General features: G+C 37.2%; 1 protein-coding gene across 4 annotated transcripts in view; it reads right to left on the bottom strand.

Moving 5' to 3' along the window:
* mxt (Eukaryotic translation initiation factor mextil) overlaps positions 1 to 24,238 on the bottom strand; it is a 322,652-nt gene that overhangs the window by 260,259 nt on the left and 38,155 nt on the right. For 3 of the 4 annotated variants that reach the window (XM_090377627.1, XM_090377626.1, XM_090377629.1), the window contains exons 3-4: positions 19,968 to 20,108; positions 9,778 to 9,944 (exon numbers count right to left, since the gene is read on the bottom strand). In XM_090377627.1, the coding sequence (XP_090233753.1) occupies positions 9,778 to 9,944; positions 19,968 to 20,108 (308 nt within the window). The remainder of the gene's footprint in view (positions 1 to 9,777; positions 9,945 to 19,967; positions 20,109 to 24,238) is intronic. The other variant, XM_090377628.1, reaches the window with a different exon arrangement.

Genomic DNA, 24,238 nt, shown 5'->3' with positions numbered 1-24,238 from the left:
AATACCTTTATATTTAACAGGAAATGTTTAAAATTATTATTAATAATTCAGATATGGTTGATTCAAATTTTTTAGTAGAGCATTCACTCTACTAAAAAGAATTGTATATTTTCAATATATAATGAATACATAAACAAATGCGCATGCATGCACACAAACATCTCTTTGCTTCAGCAAAGACATCTATGGCAAGCCTAGTTTAATTATGCTGCAGCTCTATATTATAATGTTATAAGTATACTAAAACGTCTTCAATAAAGGAAAAGGTCCTAATTGACCAGAATGATTCAAAATTCAGTTTTAAAGAGAGGGCACTGACTCTCTTTACAAATTACAGCTGTGAATTACAGGCTCCGAAAAAGCGATAAGTGTTTGCATTTTTATTTACATAATTGTTATTTTATATTGTACTTTATACGTAGTCTTATAGTTATAGTTACGCTGGTTATTTTTATTTTAATTTAGATAAAGAATTTTTGTGAATTGCTACTTAATATATGAAAAACTGTTATTTCGTTCAAATCTTGCAGCCATTGTTTTTGTATATAGTGGTAGGGAATTCAAATTTTTAATTGAGGTAACTAGGTAGCTCTAATGTATAATTATATAGCTTAATACGCTTCATTGTTTCTATTATATAGCGTAGTATTGACATTTAATTAATTTAACATATTGATCTTATTAATTTAAAATATCATGCCCCAAACTAGAGCAGCAAAGCAACGGGCACAAAGTGGCAGGAGTGCTGTGACTCGGGGGAGAACTAAGGGAGGCGATTCTCCAACGCATCACAGCCTAAAAAAATGTGCAACTTGTGAAATGTTTGCTGAACTCTCTGGAACGGAACATGATATTGCCATGGGGGATGTCTTTGTGTGTGCACGCGATGTAAGGAGTGTAAGGAAATCAGGCGACAACTCAGTGTTGTTATGGGCCTATATGAGAGCTTGGACAGGGTGAATGCCCCGAAGGATATAAATTGAGGGGCCCATCAAGCTCTCAACTGCCCACATCAACGACAGAGCTTGCACTTGGTCATCATGCAATGCAGTGGCAACCCCCAAGGCAGAATGCGCTGGTCCCACGGGAACTAGTAGTTGTTGGTGACTCTATTGTCAGGGAAACGGGGAACATGCTTTGTAAAAAGGATAGGTGGAACAGGACCAGGGTATGTCTGCCAGGGGCAAAGGTTGATGACGTTGTAGAGCAGATATCATCTTTTAAGGGCACAAAAGGTGATATAGTTGTAAACATTGGCACTAATGATATTAAGAGTAGGAGATCGGCAGAATTACTTAACGAGTACAGGTCACTGTTGAAAAAAAAGCCAGGAATTAGGGTTGAATTTGAAAGTGTCTGCAATTCTGCCCAGACATGATAGAAGGGAGTATATGATGAGAGCCTTGTCGATCAATTCAGCCCTGGAAAGATTGTGCAAGGTTCAATGGATAGAATTTTTTTCAGCCTGGTCTGTACTTGTTAACAGGAGAGACTGCTTCTACAGGGATGGGATACACTTAAATAGAAAGGATGCAAGAATATTTGCTGATTATATCGAGGCAGTGTTAGGTGGGTCGGAAAACTGCTAGCTTGGGGGGGGATACAAGAACTAATAGTTTAACAGAAGCTGCAGGAAGAGGTGAAGGTGATTCTTGCACAACTTCTATTAGAATAAGTAGCGACCTGGAGTGAGGGGTGTTGAGGGTTTCAGGGACGGATGGCAGTCATTGTGAAATAGGTGGGTATATGGGATGTGTTAGGGGGAATAGGAATAGGAGCATGTATGCTTGCATGTATACCAATGCTAGAAGTATACAGTAAACTCCCGCTATTCGTGGGCGTTATGTTCCTGAGAAATGCTGCGAATACTGAAAATGCAAATACTGAGTTATGGCTCCAACAGTAATAAAGGGGTTCTGTTCCAAAGTATGAAATATATAAGAAAAACTAGTCTAAAATTTTGTCTATGTATGTATTATATGTACATAGACAGTACATAATGAAATGCAAGCATAAGGCATCGAAATGAAAATAAGAAACAATTTAATATTAAGTGTAATATTTATTAGAAATTTCAAACAAATCTTTCAATCCAGGGCCTTTGCTAGCTAGAAAACCTATCCTGCCAGTACTACACCAGTTTCGCTAAAGTGTTGATAAAGGAGTTATGCCTTTTCACGAATGATGAGTGAACTTAACGGAATTTTATTTTGAGTTCGGTCTTCTATACACAGATTTAAAGTTTTTCCATTTTTTCTAATTTAACATCACGAGTTACAGAGCAAATTTTTGAAGCAATTAGAGTGTTTTCACGGACACTACGGCAGATTTTTCCTTCTAATTTCTTGATTGATCGTACTGTTGACTCATTGATTTTATAATGTTTTGCCACTGAGGAGACACTTTCACCATTAGAAATTTTGTTTAATAACTCAATTTTATTCGCTAATGTCATCACCTTCTTTGATCTTTTCACATTTCCCTTATTCGCAGCCAAATTTTTGTACGGGTTAGAAAGAACTTGTCCACAATAAAAAGTCACTTTGTTCCGTTAACACACTCGAAAGTCTGTTTTACACTGCAAAACGGTAGATTTATTACTTTTATAAGCATATCAATTTATAAGAACATAAATTAAAAGCAAAAGATGAAATCTTTCATGACAAGCGCATAACACATACTGAACAAGGATTAGCGAGAAACATCCTCGCTTGCGATTTTATCACCCCTCTCCTCCCCACCCACTGAGCGGTTGGGATACACTTAAATAGAAAGGGTGCAAGAATTTTTGCTGATGCTGTCGAGGCAGAGTTAGGTGGGTCGGAAAACTGCTAGTTGGGGGGGGAATACAAGGACTAATAGATTAACAGTAGCCACTGGCAGAGGTGGAAATGATTCTTGCACTGCTTCTATTGAAATGAGCAGAAGCCTGAAAAACAAGATGCAGGATATTTCAGAGACTGCTGGGAGTCATTGCGGTACAAGTAAACACATGGGTTGTGTTAGGGTAGCCAAGAATAGAAACAGGTGCATGTATACCTGCGTGTACACCGATGCTAGGAGTTTGGTAAATAAATTTGGTGAATTTGAGGTATTGCTCAAAACATCAAAGGCAGATATTGTTGGGATATCAGAGACGTGGTGTCACACAGATATAAGGAATGCGGAACTGGAATTTGGGGAATACAATGTGTACAGAAAGGATAGACAGGACAGGAGGGGAGGAGGGGTTATGCTATTAGTTAAGAAACACAAAGTCCAAGGAAGTGAAGCCAGTCGACATCGATGGACAGGGCAGTGTCGAGTCAGTTTGGTGTGACATAAGCATAGGGAAATCAAAATTGAGAGTAGGAGTGTGCTACAGGCCTAATGACTCTGATGAGTATAATAAGATATTGTACAGGGAAATAGAGTGGGCCAGTAAATCAGAGAGTCTTATAATGGGGGATTTTAATTTCCCAGATATTGACTGGAATTTGTGGGTTGGTCACTCGCACACTAGCAAGGCTTTTGTGGATTTATTGGATGATTGTTTTCTACATCAGCATGTTCGTGAGGCAACAAGAGGGAGCAATACTCTTGATCTGATTATCAGTAGTGATTCTTCATGCATTAAGAATCTGCAGATAAATGAACCACTAGGTGGCAGTGATCACAGTGTGTTGAAGTGGGATTTACTCAAGGAGGTAACTACCATCAGAGGTAAAGGGAAGGGTTTTTGTTTTTGTAAAGGCTACTATGATGGTCTGAGACAGTATTTAAATTCTATACAGTGGGACCAACTGATGATGTTACCAACAGCAAACTCAAAATGGGAAGCATTCAAGGAACTAATCTTGGAGGCTACCAGGGTTTACATACCAACTAAGAAATATTGTTCAAGGTTTAGGCCTAAATGGTTGTCAGATGAACTAATGAGACATGTGGCAGAGAAGAAAAATGCATGGGATACATACAAATTAATGGGTGACATGGAAGCCTATGATAGATATAAGTTGGTCTGTAACCAAGTCACAAAGGAGATTAGGCAGGCAAAGGCAGACTACGAAAAATCCTTGGCAAAGGATGTGAAGAAAAACAGAAAAGAGTTCTTTACCTATTTAAACTCAAGAAGGAAAGGGATGAATCAGATTGGTCCACTGGATATTGATGGTTCAACAGTTGAGGATCCTGCTCAGGTGGCTAACAATCTAAACGAGTATTTTGCATCTACATTCACGCATGAGGAGTTATTCAGGAAGGAGAATGATGTAGGTAAAGTAAACATTGGCAGTGAGCTGGATGATTTTGTAATAACTGAGAGGAAAGTGGAGGAGAGATTGTTGAGGATAAACATAAAAAAGGCACCTGGGGTGGATGGGATCTATCCAGTTATATTAAAGGAGGCAGCAAAGGAAGTAAGCAAACCCCTAGCCATAATTATGAGAGCTTCTTTGGACTCAGGGGAGGTACCCATAGACTGGAGATGTGCAAATGTAACCCCAATTCACAAAGGAGGATCAAAGGCTGACACAAGTAATTATAGACCTGTTAGTTTAACTTCTGTTCCAGGTAAATTAATGGAGGCACTGGTTAAAGAAGCACTGCAGGATCATCTAGACAAGAATTCAGTTATAGCTCAGATGCAGCATGGTTTTGTTAAGGGCAGGTCTTGCCTGACCAATTTGATTGGATACTATGATGTAGTCACAAAAGAACTGGATGCAGGGAATAACTTTGATATTATATATTTGGATCTTAGAAAGGCTTTTGATACTGTTGCACATGGAAGATTGCTGCACAAATTGGAGCAGTGTGGCATTGGAGGCAAATTGCTGCTATGGATAAGGGGATGGTTGAGTGGCAGAAGACAGAGAGTGGTAATCAATGGACACTGCTTAACGTGGACTAATGTTATTAGTGGAGTTCCTCAGGGTTCAGTGTTGGGTCCGTTGTTGTTTTCGGTGTTTATGAATGATATTGATGATGGGATATCAAGTTTAATGTCCAAGTTTGGAGATGATACAAAGGTTGGCAGGGTTGTTAAGGACACCACTGACGCTATGCTGCTGCAACAGGATCTGGAAAGGTTGAACAGATGGGCTGAGAGGTGGCAAATGAAGTTTAACATTGACAAATGTAAAGTACTACATATGGGAAACAGTAACCCCAGAGCAACGTATCAACTCTGCGGTACTACACTGACAGTGGTGGAGAATGAAAAGGACCTGTGGGTAATTGTGCAGGCAGATATGAAGTTCTCTGAGCAGTGCAGACACCATGAGCTGCAAGAGTAGCTCATGGTGTCTTGTCAATGATATACAGGAATTTTTCTAGCAGGGATAAGGAGGTGATTATTCCCTTGTATAAGGCAATGGTTAGGCCACATCTTGAGTACTGTATACAGGTCTGGAGGCCTCATTTCAAGAAGGATGTAGAGCTGCTGGAACGGGTACAGAGAAGGGCAACAAGATTAGTGAATGGAACAAAGGGTTGCTCTTACGAAGAAAGGCTTAAGTTTTGCAAATTACAGAGTCTGGAGACTAGGCACCGGCGAGGTGATCTGATAGAGGTGTATAAGGCTTTGAATGGTTTGAGCATGCTCAATGCCAATAGGATTCTTCATCTTGCTCAGAATAATCAGCTCAGAGGGCATAAATTCAAATTGAGGAAGGACGGATGTCGGATAGATGTGCGGAAATTTGCCTTTGGCCAGCGGGTAGTTGGTTGGTGGAACCGACTTCCATCACTTGTTGTTGAAGTTGATAGCCTAAACAAATTTAAGGCTCAACTGGGCAGGTATTTCGAGCGAACGGAGGGGTGAAATGGGAGTGGTGTGTGTTTTTTTTTTTTTTTTTTTTTTGGCTTATGCTGAATAAGCTTGCTTTCTTGCATCATATGCCTCTACTAATGCTAAATGCTAATGCTAAATATTGAAAACAACAATGTGCCCAGCATTGAACTCTGGGAAACTCCACTAACAACACTAGTCCATTAAGAGCATGCCCACTGATAACTACTCACTGTATTATTCCACTTAACCATCCCTTTATCCTTAGCAGTAACATGCCCTTGATGCCACATTACTCCAGTTTGTAAGCAGCCTTTTATGTTCAACAATATCAAAAACCTTCCTAAAATCCTAGCACATGATGTCAAAATTATTTTTTGCATCTAGTTCCTTGGTCACTGCATCACAGTAAACTATCTGATTAGTTATACAAGACCACCCCTTAACAAATTCATGCTGTGATTGCATTATAATTAATTGCATGCCTGTCCAGATGGTCCAGCAATTACTTCTATAACAAGTGATTCCATTATTTTGCCTAGAACAGATGTTAGGCTAACAGATCTGCAATTATTCCAGTTACCTTTTGATCCCCTTTATGAATTGAGGATAAATTTGCACATCTCAGTCCATAGAGACCTCCCCTAAATCCAAGGATGCTCTCATAATTATGGCTAAGGGTTTGCTTACCACCTTTACTGCCTACCTTAATATAATTAGATAAATTTCATCCACCACAGTTGCTTTTTTTTTTTTATATCCATCCTGAACAATTTCTCCTCCAATTTCCTTTCGGTTATCATAAAGTTAGAATTTGATAAGCTTCTGACATCCCCTTCCCTAAGGAATTCCTCATGTGTGAAATGTAGATGCAAAATGCCTATTCAATTGTCAGAACCTGAGCAGGGTCATCAACAGTTAACGAACTGACATCAAATAGCCCAATGTGATTCAACTCCTTCCTTCTACTGTTAATATAAGCATAGAAGTCGTCACTGTTTTTCTTTCATTCTTTGTCAAAGACTTTTCATAATCTGCCTTAGCTTGCCTAACCTCCCTTGTGACTTGAATACAGCTAATTTATATCTACCATTGGCTTCTATATAAACTGATAATTTATGTGCATCCCACGCACCTTTCTTCTATGCCACATGTCTCAATAGTTCATCTGACATCCATTTAGGTTTAAGCCTTGAACAGCATTTCTGCGTTGGTATGAAAAGCCTACTAGCTACTTTGATTACTTCCCGTTTAGAATTTGCTGTTGGTAATTTCATCACTTGGTCCAATTGCACAGAATTTAAAAACTGTGAGCCCACTGTAGTCAGCCTTAAAGAAGCAAAAGCCTTTCTCTTTACCCTTGACAGTAGTTGTCTTTAATTAAATTCCACATTAATACACTGTGATCACTGTCACCATGTGGGTCTTTTACCTGCAGATTCTTAATGCATGAAGAATCACTGCTGATAATCAGATCAAGAGTATTGCTTCCTCTTGTCACCTCTCTAACATGCTGCTGCTGTAAAAAAAAAAAAAAAAAACAGTCATCCAAGAAATCCACAAAAGTCTTGCTAGTGTATGAGTTACCAACCCACAAATTCCAATCAACATCTGGAAAGCTAACATCCACATTATGAGACATTCTGATTTGCTGGTCCACTCTATTTTTCTGTATGGCTTTTTGGTATACTCATCACAGGCATTACGCCTATAACTCACTCCTACTCTCGATTTTGTTTTCCCAGTGCTTATTTCACATCAAACTAACTCAACATTGCACTCGTCGCCCATATCAACTGGATGCACTACCTTAGATTTAATATGCTTGTTATCTAGGTACATAACCCCTCCACCTCTCTTGTCCTGTGTCCTTTCTGTATACTTTGTACTACCCATATTCAAATTCAGCATTGCTTATGTTTGAGTTATCTTATTCCTGCAATGTCTGCATTTGATGACTTAATCAGTACTTCAAATTCATCAAATTAACTACAATGCTCCTAGCGTCAGTGTACATGCAAGTATACATGCACATGTTCTTACACTTAGTTACCCTAATACAATACATGTATTTCTTTGGTTCATGATGACCCACAGCAGGCCTGAAGTCCAAGACACCTCGCTCTCCAGACTGCTCCTCATTCCAATAGAAGCAGTGCAAGAATCACTTTCACCTCTGCCTGCAGCTCTAGTTAAGCTATTAGTCTGTGTATCCCTCAAGCTAGCAATTTTCTGACCCACCTATCAGTGCCTTGATAGCATCTGCAAATATTTTTGTACCCCTTCTATTCAAGTGTATCCCATCCCTGTAAAAACAGTCTCTCCTATTAATGTGCACAGACCAAGTTAAGAAAAAATCTACCCCATGAGCCTTGCACATTCTCTCCATGGGCCAACTGATTGACAGGGCTCTCAACGTGTACACCTTCCTACCTTCCTATTGTGTGTGGGCAGAATTGGAAACACTTTCAAATTCAATCCTAAGTCAAAACTTTTTTTTGGCTGATGCTTTATAAGCTTGGTCTCTTGCACCATTTGCCTATAATACTAAAAATTCAGTAAATTAACAAATAACAAACTCTTCAAAAAGCAGCCACTTTGACATATGCAGTGCTTGAATAGATTTTTCTTTCCTGTATATTTACAGGAAATTATCTTATTATCTTTACAAAAATTATTTTTGTACCATTGCTACAAAAAGAATTTCTAGGGTTTCAGTAATTATGGTATAAGGATAACCCATGATATGTATGAAATGAAACAATTTCAGTAACATATGCATTGTGTTACATATTAGGTGAATTTGATTATCAAATAATAAAAATCAGGGATTAAAAACTTCAATATGGTGATGAAGAAGTTCATGAAAACCTTATTACATGATACATAGCAATGAGGCAAGATTTATGTATAACTTTTTTTTTTTTTTTTTTTTGAATGAGGGGAATGAATGCACAGAAAATATGGGTTAATTTACTGATATGATATCTGGTACAAAGATCCCTCAAAACATTTTAAATAAGTCCTAAAATTTTGAAAGAATCAGAGAATGCTGATTAACAGGAGTGTTTCTTTAAGGGGAAACTGGTGGTGGGCCATGGAATCTGAATTGGAACTAAAATCTTCCCAGGAACCAATGAAAATGCAGTGAAAAACTGGTGTCAAGCTGACTTATTGCTTGAGTAATTGCCTGAAATAATGTACTTTCATTTCTATTCATATATATAAAGACTTTTCTGGGAGGGGGGGGTTAGAATCATAATAAACTGTAAAATCTTCCTAAGGAAGAACAGAATACATGCTGAAAATTTGATGTCAATCTGACTCTCCCTATCAAGCCAGTGCAAGTGTACAAAACATATTTCTATTTACGTATAAGGAACTCAAATTTCATTGGGAATCCAAATTTTTGTTGGCACAATATTAATGAAATTTGAGACAGCTTGCTAACTCTTTCTAAAAAACCTAAATACAAAATTTCACAAAGATCTATCCACTGGAAATGGAGTCATTACATGTAGACAGAAAAGTGGATAGGGCAAAGACAATAGGCACTTGATGCATTTGCACATGAATCTAAAATAGAAATCTTACTTTAAGATTTCTGTTTCTCCAATTTTAATTAAATTTGGAATGGCTTGACAAAAACTTTCAAAAAGAACCAATTATAAAATTTCATACAAATCCATTCATTGCAAGTAGAGTTATTACATGCATACAGAAATGTTAACGCTAATAGGCATTGAACACATTTGAGAATATACCTAAAAAATTATAATATGCATATAAAGTGGCAACTGATTTTATCTATTTTTTTTTTTTTTTTTTTTGACCAACCCTATATACGCAAACTTAGAGCAGATAACATATTACACACTTTATGATATGGCTATGTTTTTCTACTTCTGCAATTTTAGAGTTATATGCTAAATAAATAAACAAACTATGTTAAATGTCTAAACATATATGCCTGTCATAAAGAACAAAATATATGCACAATGATTTACCTCAATTTCTAAACTTTTTCTTTTATAATAACCATAGATGTTCTCGTTAAAGTTCCATCCCATAGCTCGTAGTTCAATTACTTCCAAAAGCCTTAATCTGCTTATCATGTCAATGTGATCTTCCCGTGAAGCATTACGTAAGGTGACAAAGTAACGATCAAGTTGATCTGAAGTAAATAAAAAAATACACTTAAATTTTAAAATTTAACTTCATAATCTAACTTGAGGATTTCCCAAAAAGCAGCAAAAATCCTGAAGTTTCTCAGATTTTTTTTTTTTTTTTATGACTGTGCATCCATTATTATTTGCGGTGTGCTGATATTTACAATATTCCTATGTATTTTTGTTATATATTTCTGAAAATAATTAGAAAAGATGTTTACCATTCACTTCAATTAATTTAAAAAAAAAACATCATTATAAACCATTTCAATCTTCAAACATATTTAATTCTAAACAATAAAGATAATCTTGGTATGCTAACATTAGCTTTCATTAACATTTCCATACTAACTTACTAATTAAGAATGATAATTACACTGGCCAACATGATTTTTATCCCCAATAATATATCATCTGTTTGCATTCGACTTTTGTGTAGATTTTGAAAACAATTCTTTAAATTTCACTCACATCTCCTACGTATACAGATTTTCATGTTCGTTGCGGAAATAGATATGGCAATTATTTTAATTTTTGTTGCGGAAATAGATATGCAATGACCTGTCCTATTACCTGAAAATTAGCATTAGCTGAGGCGTACAATGCAAGAAAGCAAGCTTATGCAGCAGCAGCCAAAAAAAAAAAAAAAAACCCTCCCATTTCACCCCTCTATCTGTTCCAAATGCCTGTCCAGCTCAGCCTTAAATTTATTTAGGTTATCAATTTCCACAACAAAAAATGGAAGTCTGTTCCATCAATTAACCACCTGCTGGCTAAACGCAAATTTCTGCACATCTATTCTACAACTGTCTTTCTTCAATTTGAAAATAATGGTTGCATGTGCTCACAGATACAAGCAGTAATATTGGGGAGGATTACTTTGTTCAACCTTGTCTGTTAACCTCCTATCTCTCTCTCTTGGTAATGGAAAGATAATTCTAGTGAGAGTAAGTGTACATTTTATCTGTGTATCTTGTGCATATTGTTTGTTTGCTCTGTATTTTGCTCAGCATTGCACTGAATTGTTAAAATGATTAGCAGAAACGAAGGAAATGTCTGAATCACTGTGAAATTTTTGCTATGCATGTGGAGAATTTACAACAAAAACTCAGAGGAAGAAAATAAAAAGTACAGTATTAGTATACTTGCATATTCCTTGTACTCCACATATGTGCTATATTACCTGCACCACAAATCTGAGGACATGACTAAATGGGAAAATTAAAATTTTCCCAGTTTGTCTTTTGCTGTTCCTATAGTGTAGTGAGAACCATGTGATCACATTGACAACTGCTATTTCTGCATGATATATCAGGGACATCCAGAAAAAGTAAACAGAGCATCAAATATCATAACATATCATCTGTAACAAAGCCTGTTCCACATAATCAAGACCTGCTAATATCAGATTTCCTCCTCCCGCAAATCATAGGATAAAGGAAGCAGTGATGAATATAGCGAGGATTCTTATATTGCAGACTTTGCTGGACCATCCATTACAGATATGGACTATCAACCAGAAAATTACGATGCATTGCACTCAATTAAGCAAGAAGAGTTGAATGACTTAGTTCACAATATAAACTTATCTAAAAAGCTAGCAGAACTCCCTAATTAGGTTACAACTAGAATTGGGTTACAGAATTAAAACTTGAAGCAGGAACTACAATTAAAGCATATCAAAAACATGCACACAGAAAATAAAATACATACCACCGATTGAACCAAAAAAGGGTCGTCTTCTGCCTTTACACAAAGTTTGGATTAATAAAGAATTTTGTTATTGCTCTGGATAAAGAAGGAAATGGATTATGATACCTAAGGTGGATGTTTCCCAATTTAACACTTGCAAAGTGTTTTCAAAATATTTCATTATAGAAAACAGCATGTATTTCTGTAAAGATATTAGTGGTCTTCTGAAAAACTAGGCATTGAACACAATCCTAATGAATGACATATATTTACTGATGCTTGAAAACTAAGTTTAAAAGCAGTTCTTTTGCACAATAGAAATGCATTCCCATCATCATTTCCTCCCTTAATGCTGTTGGCATGAAAATATGTTTAAGATCCTGTGTGCAATAAAATACTAAGTTTGCTTTGAATGTCTGTGGCGGTCTTAAGGTAACTGGATTACTTGCTGGTCTACAAGGAGGTTTCACAAAATACTACTGCTTTCTACGTTTGTGGGGCATTCATGCAACAGAAAACATTACATTGTGCAGTGGTGGGAAAGCAGGGGAGAATTTTTAACAGGAAAAAGTAATATAAAATACATACCACTGACTGAACCAAAAAAAGGTTCTTCTGTCTTTACACAAAGTTTGGATTAATAAAGAATTTCATTAATGCTCTGAATAAAGAAGGAAATTGATTGTGATGCCTAAGGGAGGTGTTTCTCAATTTAACATAGGCAAAACTGAAAAAAGAAATTTTCATATATACTGAAACAAAGCTACAGGATACTGAACTAGCATCTTGGTAATTTTAAAGCAGTTGCCCATGGATTTCTTTGAAGGAAAGAAAGAAGATAATTATGAATCACTGGTTTCAACTTCACAGCAACATCATAAAGATATGGGCTGCCAGCCTTTGAAAATTTTTCTTCAATCCCGGTTCAGTTTTTTTCACCTCAAAATTTAGGAGATATAAGTGATAATAAGCAAGGAAAACACTTTCATCAGTACATATCCATAATGGAAAAGAGGTACCAAACCAAGGTCACTGGGATACTGCCATTATGGGAGATTCCTGCTGGTTTCTTAAGAAGGAAAGCCAAATCAAATATAAGAAAAATCTCTGAGCAGCAAATATTTCTAAGAAAATAGAATTTATGTGGTACATTACATGATTTATATAATTTAAAATGACTAAGACTCATTTTTGAGATGACATAATTGTACCATAAATTTGTCATTCAGTTACTAAAATTTCAATATATCTTTCAGTGGAGATTGATAGAGACAATTTTGATATTTCTGGAATCAGCAGATCAACTTCCTATAGAATATGAAACTTTTGATCCAGATATATGAAAATAATTCTCTGTTACCCAGTGTTACCAATGCAGTTATTATTCATCAGTATCATTAATAAACACAAAAAAAAAAAACCAAAGGACCCAGCACCAAACACTGGGAATCTTCACTAATAACATTAGTCCATGAAGAACACTGTCCACTGAAAACCACTCTGTCTTCTCCCACTCAATCATCCTTTTATCCATAGCAGTAACTTGTTCTTATAATACCACTTGTCTAATACCACTGACCTATCAACTGCAAGTTCTAAAATCCCACCAAGCCTATTTTTAATTCCTGTAAAAATATATAACAAACTGATAGACATTACAAAAAAAAAAAAAAAAAAAAAAAAAAAAACTTTTACCCTGTCACAAACTCTTCTCATCTGTTTCTGAAGAGAGAATTAAAAAAACCTAATTTTGCAAAATTTTTCTTCAGTTCACTTTGATGCAAATATATCATTCCATGATCTGGCATTTTACATATATTTGCCATTAATTCATGGTTTTAAAATAATGTATTTTAACCATGTTCATTGTTTTTTTATGAAAAGACAAAACATGAAAAGTATTATTATTAGTTGTTTGTTTGTTGTTTGGTTTTTAGGAGCATTAGCAACTAAGGCCATATTGCTCCGGGATATGCGGTGGTCATTCCCTGACCTTTCCGCATCCTCCATATTTGGTGGTGATGGGCTCGAACCCCGGTCTAATCAAGAAGCGTGTGCTACGCACTGCTGCTCCTTCCCACCTGGCTATGGAGGCGCCATTATTATTATTAGTAGTAATAGCAGCAGATGCATATGGTGCAAGGTAAGCTTAAAAAAAGTATCTAGAAAATTTCTGAAAAAGAAGGAAAGAAAGAAGCAGACCGGAAGGCAAAAAAAGTTAACACATTTTGTCAAGATTGTGAAAATCAACCCACTTTGTGTCTGGAATGCTTCAACATAATTCACTGTAAACAAAAATAATTATATATGAAATAAAACTGTCAACTATTGGTTCCTTTTTCTATTCCAACTACTATGATTTTATATACCCCACAAAAACCTCAATAAATAAAAAATATTTATCCTGGGCTGACACTTGGAAGATAAATATATATGGAGAATAGGTGAATCCGATAAAATGCTTAAACACCGGGCACTTAATGCCAAAACTAAATAAGACTTGTAGCACAACAAGACACCCATGGACCACAACGTCCGATGATAATTAGCTGCAGCGACCCACTGGCGGATCGCTTTGCCCAGTGGATATTACAGCAGCGATCCAACGGTGGGTTGCCCCAGTGTTAACGAACTCCTCATGAATGAATGTAGATTCAAAATACCTATTCAGTCTGTCAGCAACCTGAGCATGATCATCAACAGTTAAACCATCAACATCAAGTGGACCAACATGATTCTTCTTCTTTCCTTCTACTGTTAAAAGAAGTCTTTGCTGCTTTTCTTAGCATTCTTTGCCAGAGACTTCTTGTAATCTGCCTTAGCTTCCTAACCCCCTTTGTGACTTGACTGCAGATTGGTTTATATCTGTAATACAGTCTTTTGTGATACCTGATAATTTATATGCATCCCATGCTTTCTTCTCTGCTACAAGTATCATCAGTTCATGTGACATCCATTTAGGTCTAAGCCTGGAATAGTATTGTTTAGTTGGTATGGAATAGGTAGTAGATTCTATAATTACTTTGCTTGATGCTTTCCATTTACAATTTGCTTGTGATAACAAGCAAATTCTGCACCATCTCATCAATGTCTTGATTTTATCACTGCATCACAGTTACAAAATGTCTGGTGGTTGCTGGAGGCCAGTTATTTTCCATGCACATGCTGTCTATAATGGCGACAAAAACTGTTCCTACAAGCCTACATTTTCCTTCTGTTGTGTCATGTTCCAATAAAGCTGAAATTACTGTTATTAATGTTCATTCTGGTATTGCTCTGAATACATTTACAAGTTGTAATCATATTTATATGATTACAGTTGTAATCATATAAAGATATAAAGTGCAACAGTGCAAGTCTATCAACTCCCTACATTGCAACGGATAGCATCTTTAGAATATTTAACTTTCTAAGGCAAGTGATCTGAAGCTGCTTTTATATAAATAGCTGAAACTGAAAAACAGAAGGAAAGCTTTTAAAAGAGATCTGCCTTTAGCCAGAACACACTGGCACAACATTCTGGCACTCTAAATGGCTTTATCAAACATCTGTTGCAAATTAATGATAGGCAATTAATGTATGTGATAAATTATGACATATACCAATTGAATCTTGGCTTAAACTACATCAAGAAGTATGTATATCATCATATTCACAAAAACATCATTTGCACATATTGTAATCCGTTAACTGTTTTAAACAATATACATCATTAGAAATGTGACCCAGGTGATGAAAACACTTAATGAACAGGTGATGGGGCTATGCGAAACTAGATGGCCTAGTTCAGGCACGTGTTTCCAAAGACACGATCTTGTATTACCCTGGTAACGACAACATACACCAGCATGGAGCAGGGATCCTAGTCACCAAGAAAATATCCAAAAGTGCCCTCAGCTTTGGGTCACATTCAGAGCAAATAATGTTACTCCAGCTGAAGGGAAAACCTTTAAATGTCAACATAATTCAAGTATATGCTCCAACAGCTGATTGGGAAGATGTGGAAATTCAACATTTTTATATAGAGCATTGAAAGAAGTCGTCAAACTAACAAAGAAACAAGACCTAAATATTGTTATGGGAGATCTGAATGCTAAGGTTAGAAAAGGAAGATCTGGTGAAACTGTAGGAGAGTTTGGTCTTGGAGAAAGGAATGAAAGAGGGGATCAGCTGATACAATTTTGCCAAGAGGATAACTGGATGATTGCAAATACCTGGTTTCAACTCCCCAAGAGAGGGCTCTATAGATGGAAGATGATGCTAGACAGCACACAAAAAATGGTCAGAAAGCAAATTGACTATATTGTGATTAATCAGAGCAGCATTAAAGCATCAAGACCTACCCCAGTGCAGATATTGATTCCGACCACAATCCAGTCATAACTAAATCAAACTGAGATTGAAGGCTATTAGGAGAAAGCAACCAATGAAGAAAGTTAACTTAGAGAAATTAAAAAATCCAGAAACATATAAGTTAAAGAATACATGCCTTAATGAAAGAATGCAACACATCCATATACAAGAGGAGAGGGGAGTGGAAGATCTTTGAAAAAGCTTTAAATCTGTTCTAACTGAAACGAACTCAGAAGGTCTAGGTTACAAGAAATGTCTGAAGAAGAACTGGATGACAGATGAAATTTTGACATTCATGGAAAAGCGCAGAGCATTTAAGAACTGAAATGCACTAAAGTACAAGGAGGTGAATAGACTGATTACGAACAAAATTAAAGGAGCTAAAGAGACCTGGATCACAGAAAAATGCAGAGAAATAGAAGCATTGCAAGAAAAGCAGGATAATTTCAGTCTTCACAAAAAGTGCAACAGTGCAAGTCTATCAGCTCCCTGCACTAAAGAGATTTAATGTAGGGAGCTGAATTAATAGAACGAAACAACCAACTTCAATCCGAAATGAAAAAGGTGAGATTATCATGGGACAATAAGAAAAACTGGATATGTGGAATAAATACATAAAAGACCTCTTCGCCAACAATGAACGCAGGTTAGATGAAAGCAATGATGCAGTGGTAGGACCATCCATCCTAAGATTTTTGGTAGAAAGAGTGATAAAATCAGTGAAGGGAAAAGCCACAGGACCTGATGAAATCACAGTGGAAATAGTCAAACTGCTCAACTACAAAAACATTGACATTCTTGTTAAATTATTTAACAGAAGTTATAACACAGGCAACATCCCTCGGGACTGGCCGACATCAATGTTCATCAATCTTCCGAAAAACTAAACACTAAGACTTATGGGGACTTCAGACTTATTAGCTTGATGAGCCAAGTCCGTAAAACGTTCCTAAAAATAATTCAAAATTGGATTTTCAGGAATTGCGAGGAGTCGATGGATGATGTGCAGTTTGGATTTAGGAAAGGACTGGGTACAAGAGAAGCACTATTTTCTGCCCAGATCATGATACAAATGTGCAGAGAACAACAGATCGGTGCTTGTCTTTGTTTTATTGACTTTGAGAAAGCCTTTGATTAAGTCCAACACGCCAAGCTCACCAAGATTCTTGAGGAGTCCGGCCTTGATGAAAAGGACATCCGAATAATCAGAAACCTCTATTGGTACCCAAACGACATCTGTTGCAGTTGATGGCAGAAAGAGAGAAAACATCAACATTGAACATGGACTGAGGCAAGGATGTGTACTCCCCCCCCCCTCCGTTTAACATTTACTTGTACGTCATCTTCAAGAGTGTTGGTTGTTGTTGTTGTTATTTGGTTTTTAGGAGCATTAGCAACTAAGGCCATATTGCTCCGTGAACATGCGGTGGTCATTCCTGACCTTTCCGCATCCTTCGTATTTGGTGGTGATGGGCTCGAACCCTGGTCTAATCAAGAAGCATGTGCTACTCACTGCTGCTCCTTCCCACCTGGCTACGGAGGCGCCAAGAGCGTTGGATGAAAGAAATGAAGGAATATCCGTCAACGGTAAAGAGATTAAGAACCTTTGCAGTACAGATGATACTGCAATTTGTACAACTAATATGCAGGACTTACAGATACTCCTCAATCATATGAGTGAGGAAAGTGAAAGAATGGGCCTCGGGATTAAAGTCAACAAGACTAAGCTCGTGGCACTTAATGGAGTGATGCCAACACCTCCTCTCATGTTAAAAGGAAAGCTGATAGAGAGTTGACAAATTCAAATATCTAGGCTGTTGGATTGGATCAATGATGAAAATGAACTGGATGTGGAAACAAAAGCAAGGACTGAAATGGCCAGGCAGTATTTCCTTAATATTAGATCTGCATTGTGCAATGGGAACCTGTATCTCCACCTTAGAATCTGCATAATGAGATGTTGCATTTAGTCAGTTGTGTTATATGGTATTGGGACATGGACAGTAGCACCTCCAAAAAACAAGAAGCATTTGAAATGTGAATGTACAGGAGAATGTTAAAGATCCCATGGACAGCAAGGGTGCAAATGAGAGTGACCTGCAGAGAACTGGAAAAACCCATGAATCACTGAAGAATGTAAAGAAAAAAAAAAGTGTATCTTGGACACCTGATGCAGAACAACAAATATACAATTTCACGGCTAATTACTGAGGGGAGAATGGAGGGAAGAAGAAAGCCTGAGAAAAGATGCATATCATGGCTACGCCGATAAGGCAAAACATTTTGACCAGAGAGTTGTTATGCAAATCGAAGCAACTGCAGGTGAACTAAGGCATCTGCGCTGGTCGGGACACGTAATAAAAAAACACCTGATACAGAGCTCAGTTAATCAGTGTCTCTTGTTCTTCAGATGGGAAAGGCAGCGGACTTAAGCAAGTTTCACAAAGGCCAAATTGTAATGGCCAGAAGACTGGGTCAGAGCATATCCGAAACAGCACAGCTGGTGGGATGCTCACGGTCAGCTGTGGTTAGAACCTACCAAAAGTGGTCCGAGGAGGGAAAACCTACGAACTGCCGGCGAGGTGTTGGATGACCATGGCTCATCAATGCCCAAGGTGAGTGTAGGCTCTCGCGGATAGTATGTGCAACAGAAGGGCAACTGTGGTGCAATTAGCCAGTAATTGGAATGCTGGTGACAGGAGTAATGTGTCACAACACACAGTACATCGAACCCTGCTGAAAAGGTGCTGCATAGCCGCAGGCCACTCCGAGTGCCCATGCTAACCACAGTTCACTGAAAACTGAACTGTGTCGCCCAGATAGCGACAGTACCTACAATGGGCACATGAGCATTCAAACTGGATCTTGAGTGATTGGAAGAAGGTCATCTGGTCTGATGAATCACGTTTCCTGTTGCACCATGTAGATGGCCGGGTACGTGTGCATCGTTTACCTGAGGAAGTGATGGTGTCTGGATGCACCATGGGACAAAAACAAGCCGATGGCAGTGGTGTCATGCTTTGGGCAACGTTCTGCTGGGATACCCTGGGTCCAGTCATCCATGTGCCGGACACTGACATCTACCAACTACCTAAACATCATTGCTGACCAGGTACACCCTTTCATGGCAATGGTCTTCTCCTCTGGCAATGCCGTCTTTCAGGAGGATGATGCGCCATGCCACACTGCCCAGATTGTTCGAGACTGGTTCGCAGAACATGAGGAAGACTTCCAGATATTGCCCTGGCCTCCAAATTCTCCAGACATCAACCCCATTGTGCATCTGTGGTTTGTGTTGGAACAGCAACTCTGATTTGTGCCGTCTCAACCACGAACTTTACAGGAGTTAAAAGGATCTGCTGGTTAGGTGTTGGTACCAGATACCACAAGACACTTTTAGAAATCTTGTAGCGTTCGTGCCTCACCAAGCACAAGCTGTTTTGGCTGCACGTGGAGGACCATCATATTAGATAGGTGGTCATAATGGTTTTGGCTCATCGGTGTAGATAACATGAAGAATTGGACGTTACTGAACACCAAGCAATTGTTTATTGCTACCAGTGACCGAGATACATTTGCTGTGGTAGTTGATGACCTCCATTAGATGGCAAATGGAGAAGTGTACATCAACCTTTTATAAAAAGCATGTAATCATAAAAGAAGAGTAGAAAAAATTTGTTGCTGTTTAAGGGTTTGAGGTAAAATATTACATTCAACTGGTTTTTTTTTTTTTTTTTTTTGGCTATGTTGTAAAAGACCATAATTGCACCAACACCACTTCTGGATTTGAAGCCTTCTGTGTAAATTGGAATATAATTTGGCTCTCTATATAATTTTTATACAAAGAATATAAATGGCCATATATACAAAGAAAGAACTGAATAAATAAAACTGAATCTGCTTCATGTTTAGAACAAATACAATTTAATTCATTGTATAATTCAAATGCTAGTTCATTAAATAATTCAAAAATCCACATTAACCTTTATAAATTGACTCCAGCTGTTGTCCTTTACTTTTTAACTGGATGCAAACTTGAGCAATGCCTTTTAGTACAGAATCATCAAGATTACCATTGTTTATACTAATATGCAGCGCTTCCAATTCTTGCATAATATCTTCTACTGTTAAACAGAAAAAAAAATAATAATAATAAAAGTCTTGAATATTTAGATGAATATATGGCACACATTTATTTCTAGACCATACTTAATACACATTAACCTTTTCAAAAGTGCATTACACAAATTAACATTTTTCATACATGAGCTCTGGGGACTACATATATAGGTCTATATTTTTTAAAGGTCAGTTCAAGAGGTAAGTACAATTCAAATAATGTGTCTATTTAAGTATATAATATCGGTGTAAAAACACCACAGACAACTCTTAAAGGAAAAACTACAACAGTAGTGAAAAGGGCATCATTTCAACTGTATCTCATATTGTGCTCATCCTTCACAAAGAGTTACCACGTATTGCACTACCTCGAATAAGTAACGCTTCACTAATAGAGAAAACTAATGTTACTTATTCTCAGTGGGCACCACCACCCAGATGGCACTGTTTCGAGGCTTGTTGGCCTTTCATCGGTGGGTGGGCAGGAACCGTGGTATTGCAAATATGACAACCCAGTTTTGAAGATACCAGGGTGCAATACCAGGATGCCTGCCCACCAACCCACCCACCGATGAAAGGCCAACAAGCCTTGAAACGGTGCCGTCTGGGGGGGCACTGAGAATAAGTAACATTAGTCTTCTCCAGTGCTTTTTTTGTAAAAAATAGGTGCCAGTACTCATTCTTTGCTATCAGGAAAAATTGAAAATTAAAAGGACATGAAAACTCTAAAAAATTATTTCCTGACGTTGTTACTTAGTAGTAATGTTTTTGAAATCAGAACAACAAATTAAGTTTATTAACACAGTTTACTAAGCATAAATTTATTAAATTTTCTGTTTATACTCCGGCATAACAACCAAGTCAGTAGAGTTTACAATAAATCATCAATACAAATATTTATCGTATTTAGTAGTCACGGGTTTGAACCGCGGTCCACTCAAGGAATGCGTGCTATGCACTCTCGCTCCTGACCACTGGGCTACGTCAGGCCATTATTAAAGTATATAAAAAATAAGTAATAAGTAAAATAATTTCATAATAAAGTTTTTATAGAATATTCCAAAATTTTATTGCGTTCTCATCCAACACAGCATGCCGACTTCTTACTGTTTGTGTCTGTTGCTGAATGATGTTTCCGAAGCAGCCACGAATTGACATATTTGCTGGATCAAAGTGTGTCACTGGTGGGCCTACAATTTTAAGAAATATTAATGAAGAAATTGTTTTTGTCATCAACGAAGCTCTGGTTGGGCTGATGATCAGATTCATTTGTGAAAATCCTCATTCGCATTCATTCAATGAAATTGGTATCATATTTAGAGCTTTCATCAAATGTTCAATTTTTCCAAAAACCGTCTTTTCAATTAGGTATCCCCGAAATGGACGAATTGTATCTCTTTCATTTTACTGAAGCCTAATTGACAATTTTCTAAATTCATTCTCACCAAATGCCAACATTTCATGTTTAGAAGGTTTACTACCTTCGTTGTTGTCATTTTCCTTCTCTCGTCATTGATATTGTCAGTAGTTCTTAAATTTGAATTTTTTCTTTTTCTTTTAACTGTCCAAAATGTCATTCGGATATTCAGCTACTGTGACCATGTAAACAGAGATAGGGAAAATATACGGAAAAATGTGAATAATGCACTTCCCGAAACAACAGATGATTATTTGTCGGGGTAAAAGTAAATCACTCTCTCCCAATTCTTGAACGGGATGCTTACAGTTGATTCCCAGCAGTGTCCAACCTACGGCCTGCTTGTTGTTTGTTTGTTATTTGGTTTTTAGGAGCATTAGCAACTAAGGCCATATTGCTCCGGGATATGCGGTGATCATTCCCTGACCTTTCTGCATTCTCCGTATTTGGTGGTCACGGGCTCAAACCCCGGTCTAATCAAGAAGCGTGTGCTACCCACTGCTGCTCCTTCCCACCTGGCTACGGAGGCACCCTACGGCCTGCACGGAACAACAGATGATTATTTGTCGGGGTAAAAGTAAATCACTCTCTCCTAATTCTTGAACGGGATGCTTACAGTTGATTCCCAGCAGTGTCCAACCTATGGCCTGTGCGGAAAGTGAATTGAAGCAGCATTTTAAATTTTGCTAATTAAAAAAAAAAAAAAAAAATCTCATTAAGTGAGCATTTAAAGGCAAAAGTAAGGTATTTTTTTGAAAAACGAAAGAAAGTCATATTTTTATAATTTTAATAAACTCTAAAAATAAATTAGTGACAGATTTTTTAGACATAAAAGTATTGGGAATTTGCATTTTTTTATATATATTCTGGCAATAAAAAACGGTAACATGAAAACAGAAACTTCCTTTTATATGTAACAAGATATGGAAAATGTAACACTAATATTTCTCGAATCACTCAGTCCTGAAACCCGAAAGAATTCTAATTTGAATATCTCCCTTGTACGAGAAAAGGTTGGACAACACTGCAGAAGGTGAACCAGAGCCCATTGGGAATACCCCTTTATCTGCTCATTGTTAACCAGCACGAGACTTCTCCGTATCTGGGACAGGTGGTCGGACAGGTTTTACCAGGTAGCACTAAGTTGTAGAATGGTAATCCATTTAGCCTTCTCAATTCTTGCTTAGCGGTAGCACTAATTTCCTAAATTGCCTGAAGGCCAGAAGTGCAAATAGTGTGTATGCAGTTAAGTCTGTCCTAAGCCGTTCGTTATATGAAAATTTTCTTCGCTCAACTGAAACTATTTTAAATGTAATTTCCAAGGGGATTCAAAAAACATTCGCTCTAAAAGGAGTTCATTAAACAGAGGTCTGACTGAGTAATTTAGAATTCTAAAAATGGTTATAAAGTTTTATACAGAAGATATCTTAACAATAGACAGTTAGATGCAAATTTAGTTAAACAACTTTAAGCTTATTTGAAAAGTAGGTAAACATGCGAAAAAATTTACAGAATATTACAAATTTCGAAGCGTACAGCATCCAAATGTCACACGTCACTGTTAATAAAGGTGCTGGTATGCTGTACCGTTGCGCACCGTCTCAAAAAACAGTCACTGGTCTTCTCTATTAGCGAAGCATTACTTATTAAAGGTAGTGCAATACATAGTAACTCGTTGTGAAGATGAACACAATATGAGATACGGTTGAAATGATGCCCTTTACACTACTATCGTAGTTTTTCCTTTAAGAGTAGTCTATGGTGTTTCTACACTGATATTATATAGATAATTATAACTCTTAAAATATTATGCCCAGTTGAATTTAGTCTTACTATTTATGTATGAATTGTCTTCCAATTCTTCAAGTTATGTGCTTCCATCTCTTATCTGTGATTCTAACTAATGACAGACAGTTTTAATAAATGGCAGGATGAAAATTGGAGGAGGATATCAAATATATTAGCCATTTTTTTGTCTGATTTTGGATTTTAAGCCAAAATCAGATCCAGAAGTTAAATAATTGAATTAAGAGATACATAAATAGATGTAGAGGATGTCCTTAAAAAAATAATAAAATAAATAACATTCAATTGTGTACACTTCCATTGTGTACTATACTTTTAAAGCGAGTCCAAGCATCCCTTTCAGTTTTGTTCATGTATTCGTCAAATACAGTCCAGCAGCTGCTTGTAGATTCCTGCTTTGATTTTTTCATATATGTGATGGGAATTTAGTGTAAACATACTTGAAACAATTTCCTTTATTCGAGGCTCAGAGGAGCTGATTCATTAAATATAGATTTATGTGCAGACGAGGTAACAGAATTTTTTTTTTGATCTACTAGTGGTTCATCTTTAATGTTCTTTGAACCTGGCATCAGAGACCATTTTAGTGACCTGTTTCCTTTCCCAATGCTCACTTCTTGATCAACTATACCATTAACACAAAAACAAGCATTTTTGTGTAACCAAGTTGTTGGCCAAGGCAGTTGTTTGTTTGTTTGGTTTTTAGGAGCATTAGCAAATAAGGCCACATTGCTCCGGGGATATGCGGTGGTCATTCCCTGACCTTTCTGCATTCTCCGTATTTGGTGGTCACGGGCTCAAACCCCAGTCTGATCAAGAAGTGTGTGCTACGCACTGCTGCTCCTGCCCACCTGGCTACGGAGGCGCCATCCAAGGCAGCAAGACCAACAACAAAATCTTGACGGCCTAGCC

This window comes from Mastigoproctus giganteus, chromosome 7, assembly GCF_048544385.1.
Source record: "Mastigoproctus giganteus isolate SK-2022 chromosome 7, ASM4854438v1, whole genome shotgun sequence".
NCBI lineage: Eukaryota > Metazoa > Arthropoda > Arachnida > Uropygi > Thelyphonidae > Mastigoproctus > Mastigoproctus giganteus.
Note: the sequence above shows the minus strand (reverse complement) of the source record. Positions and strands in the feature narration are given on the sequence as shown.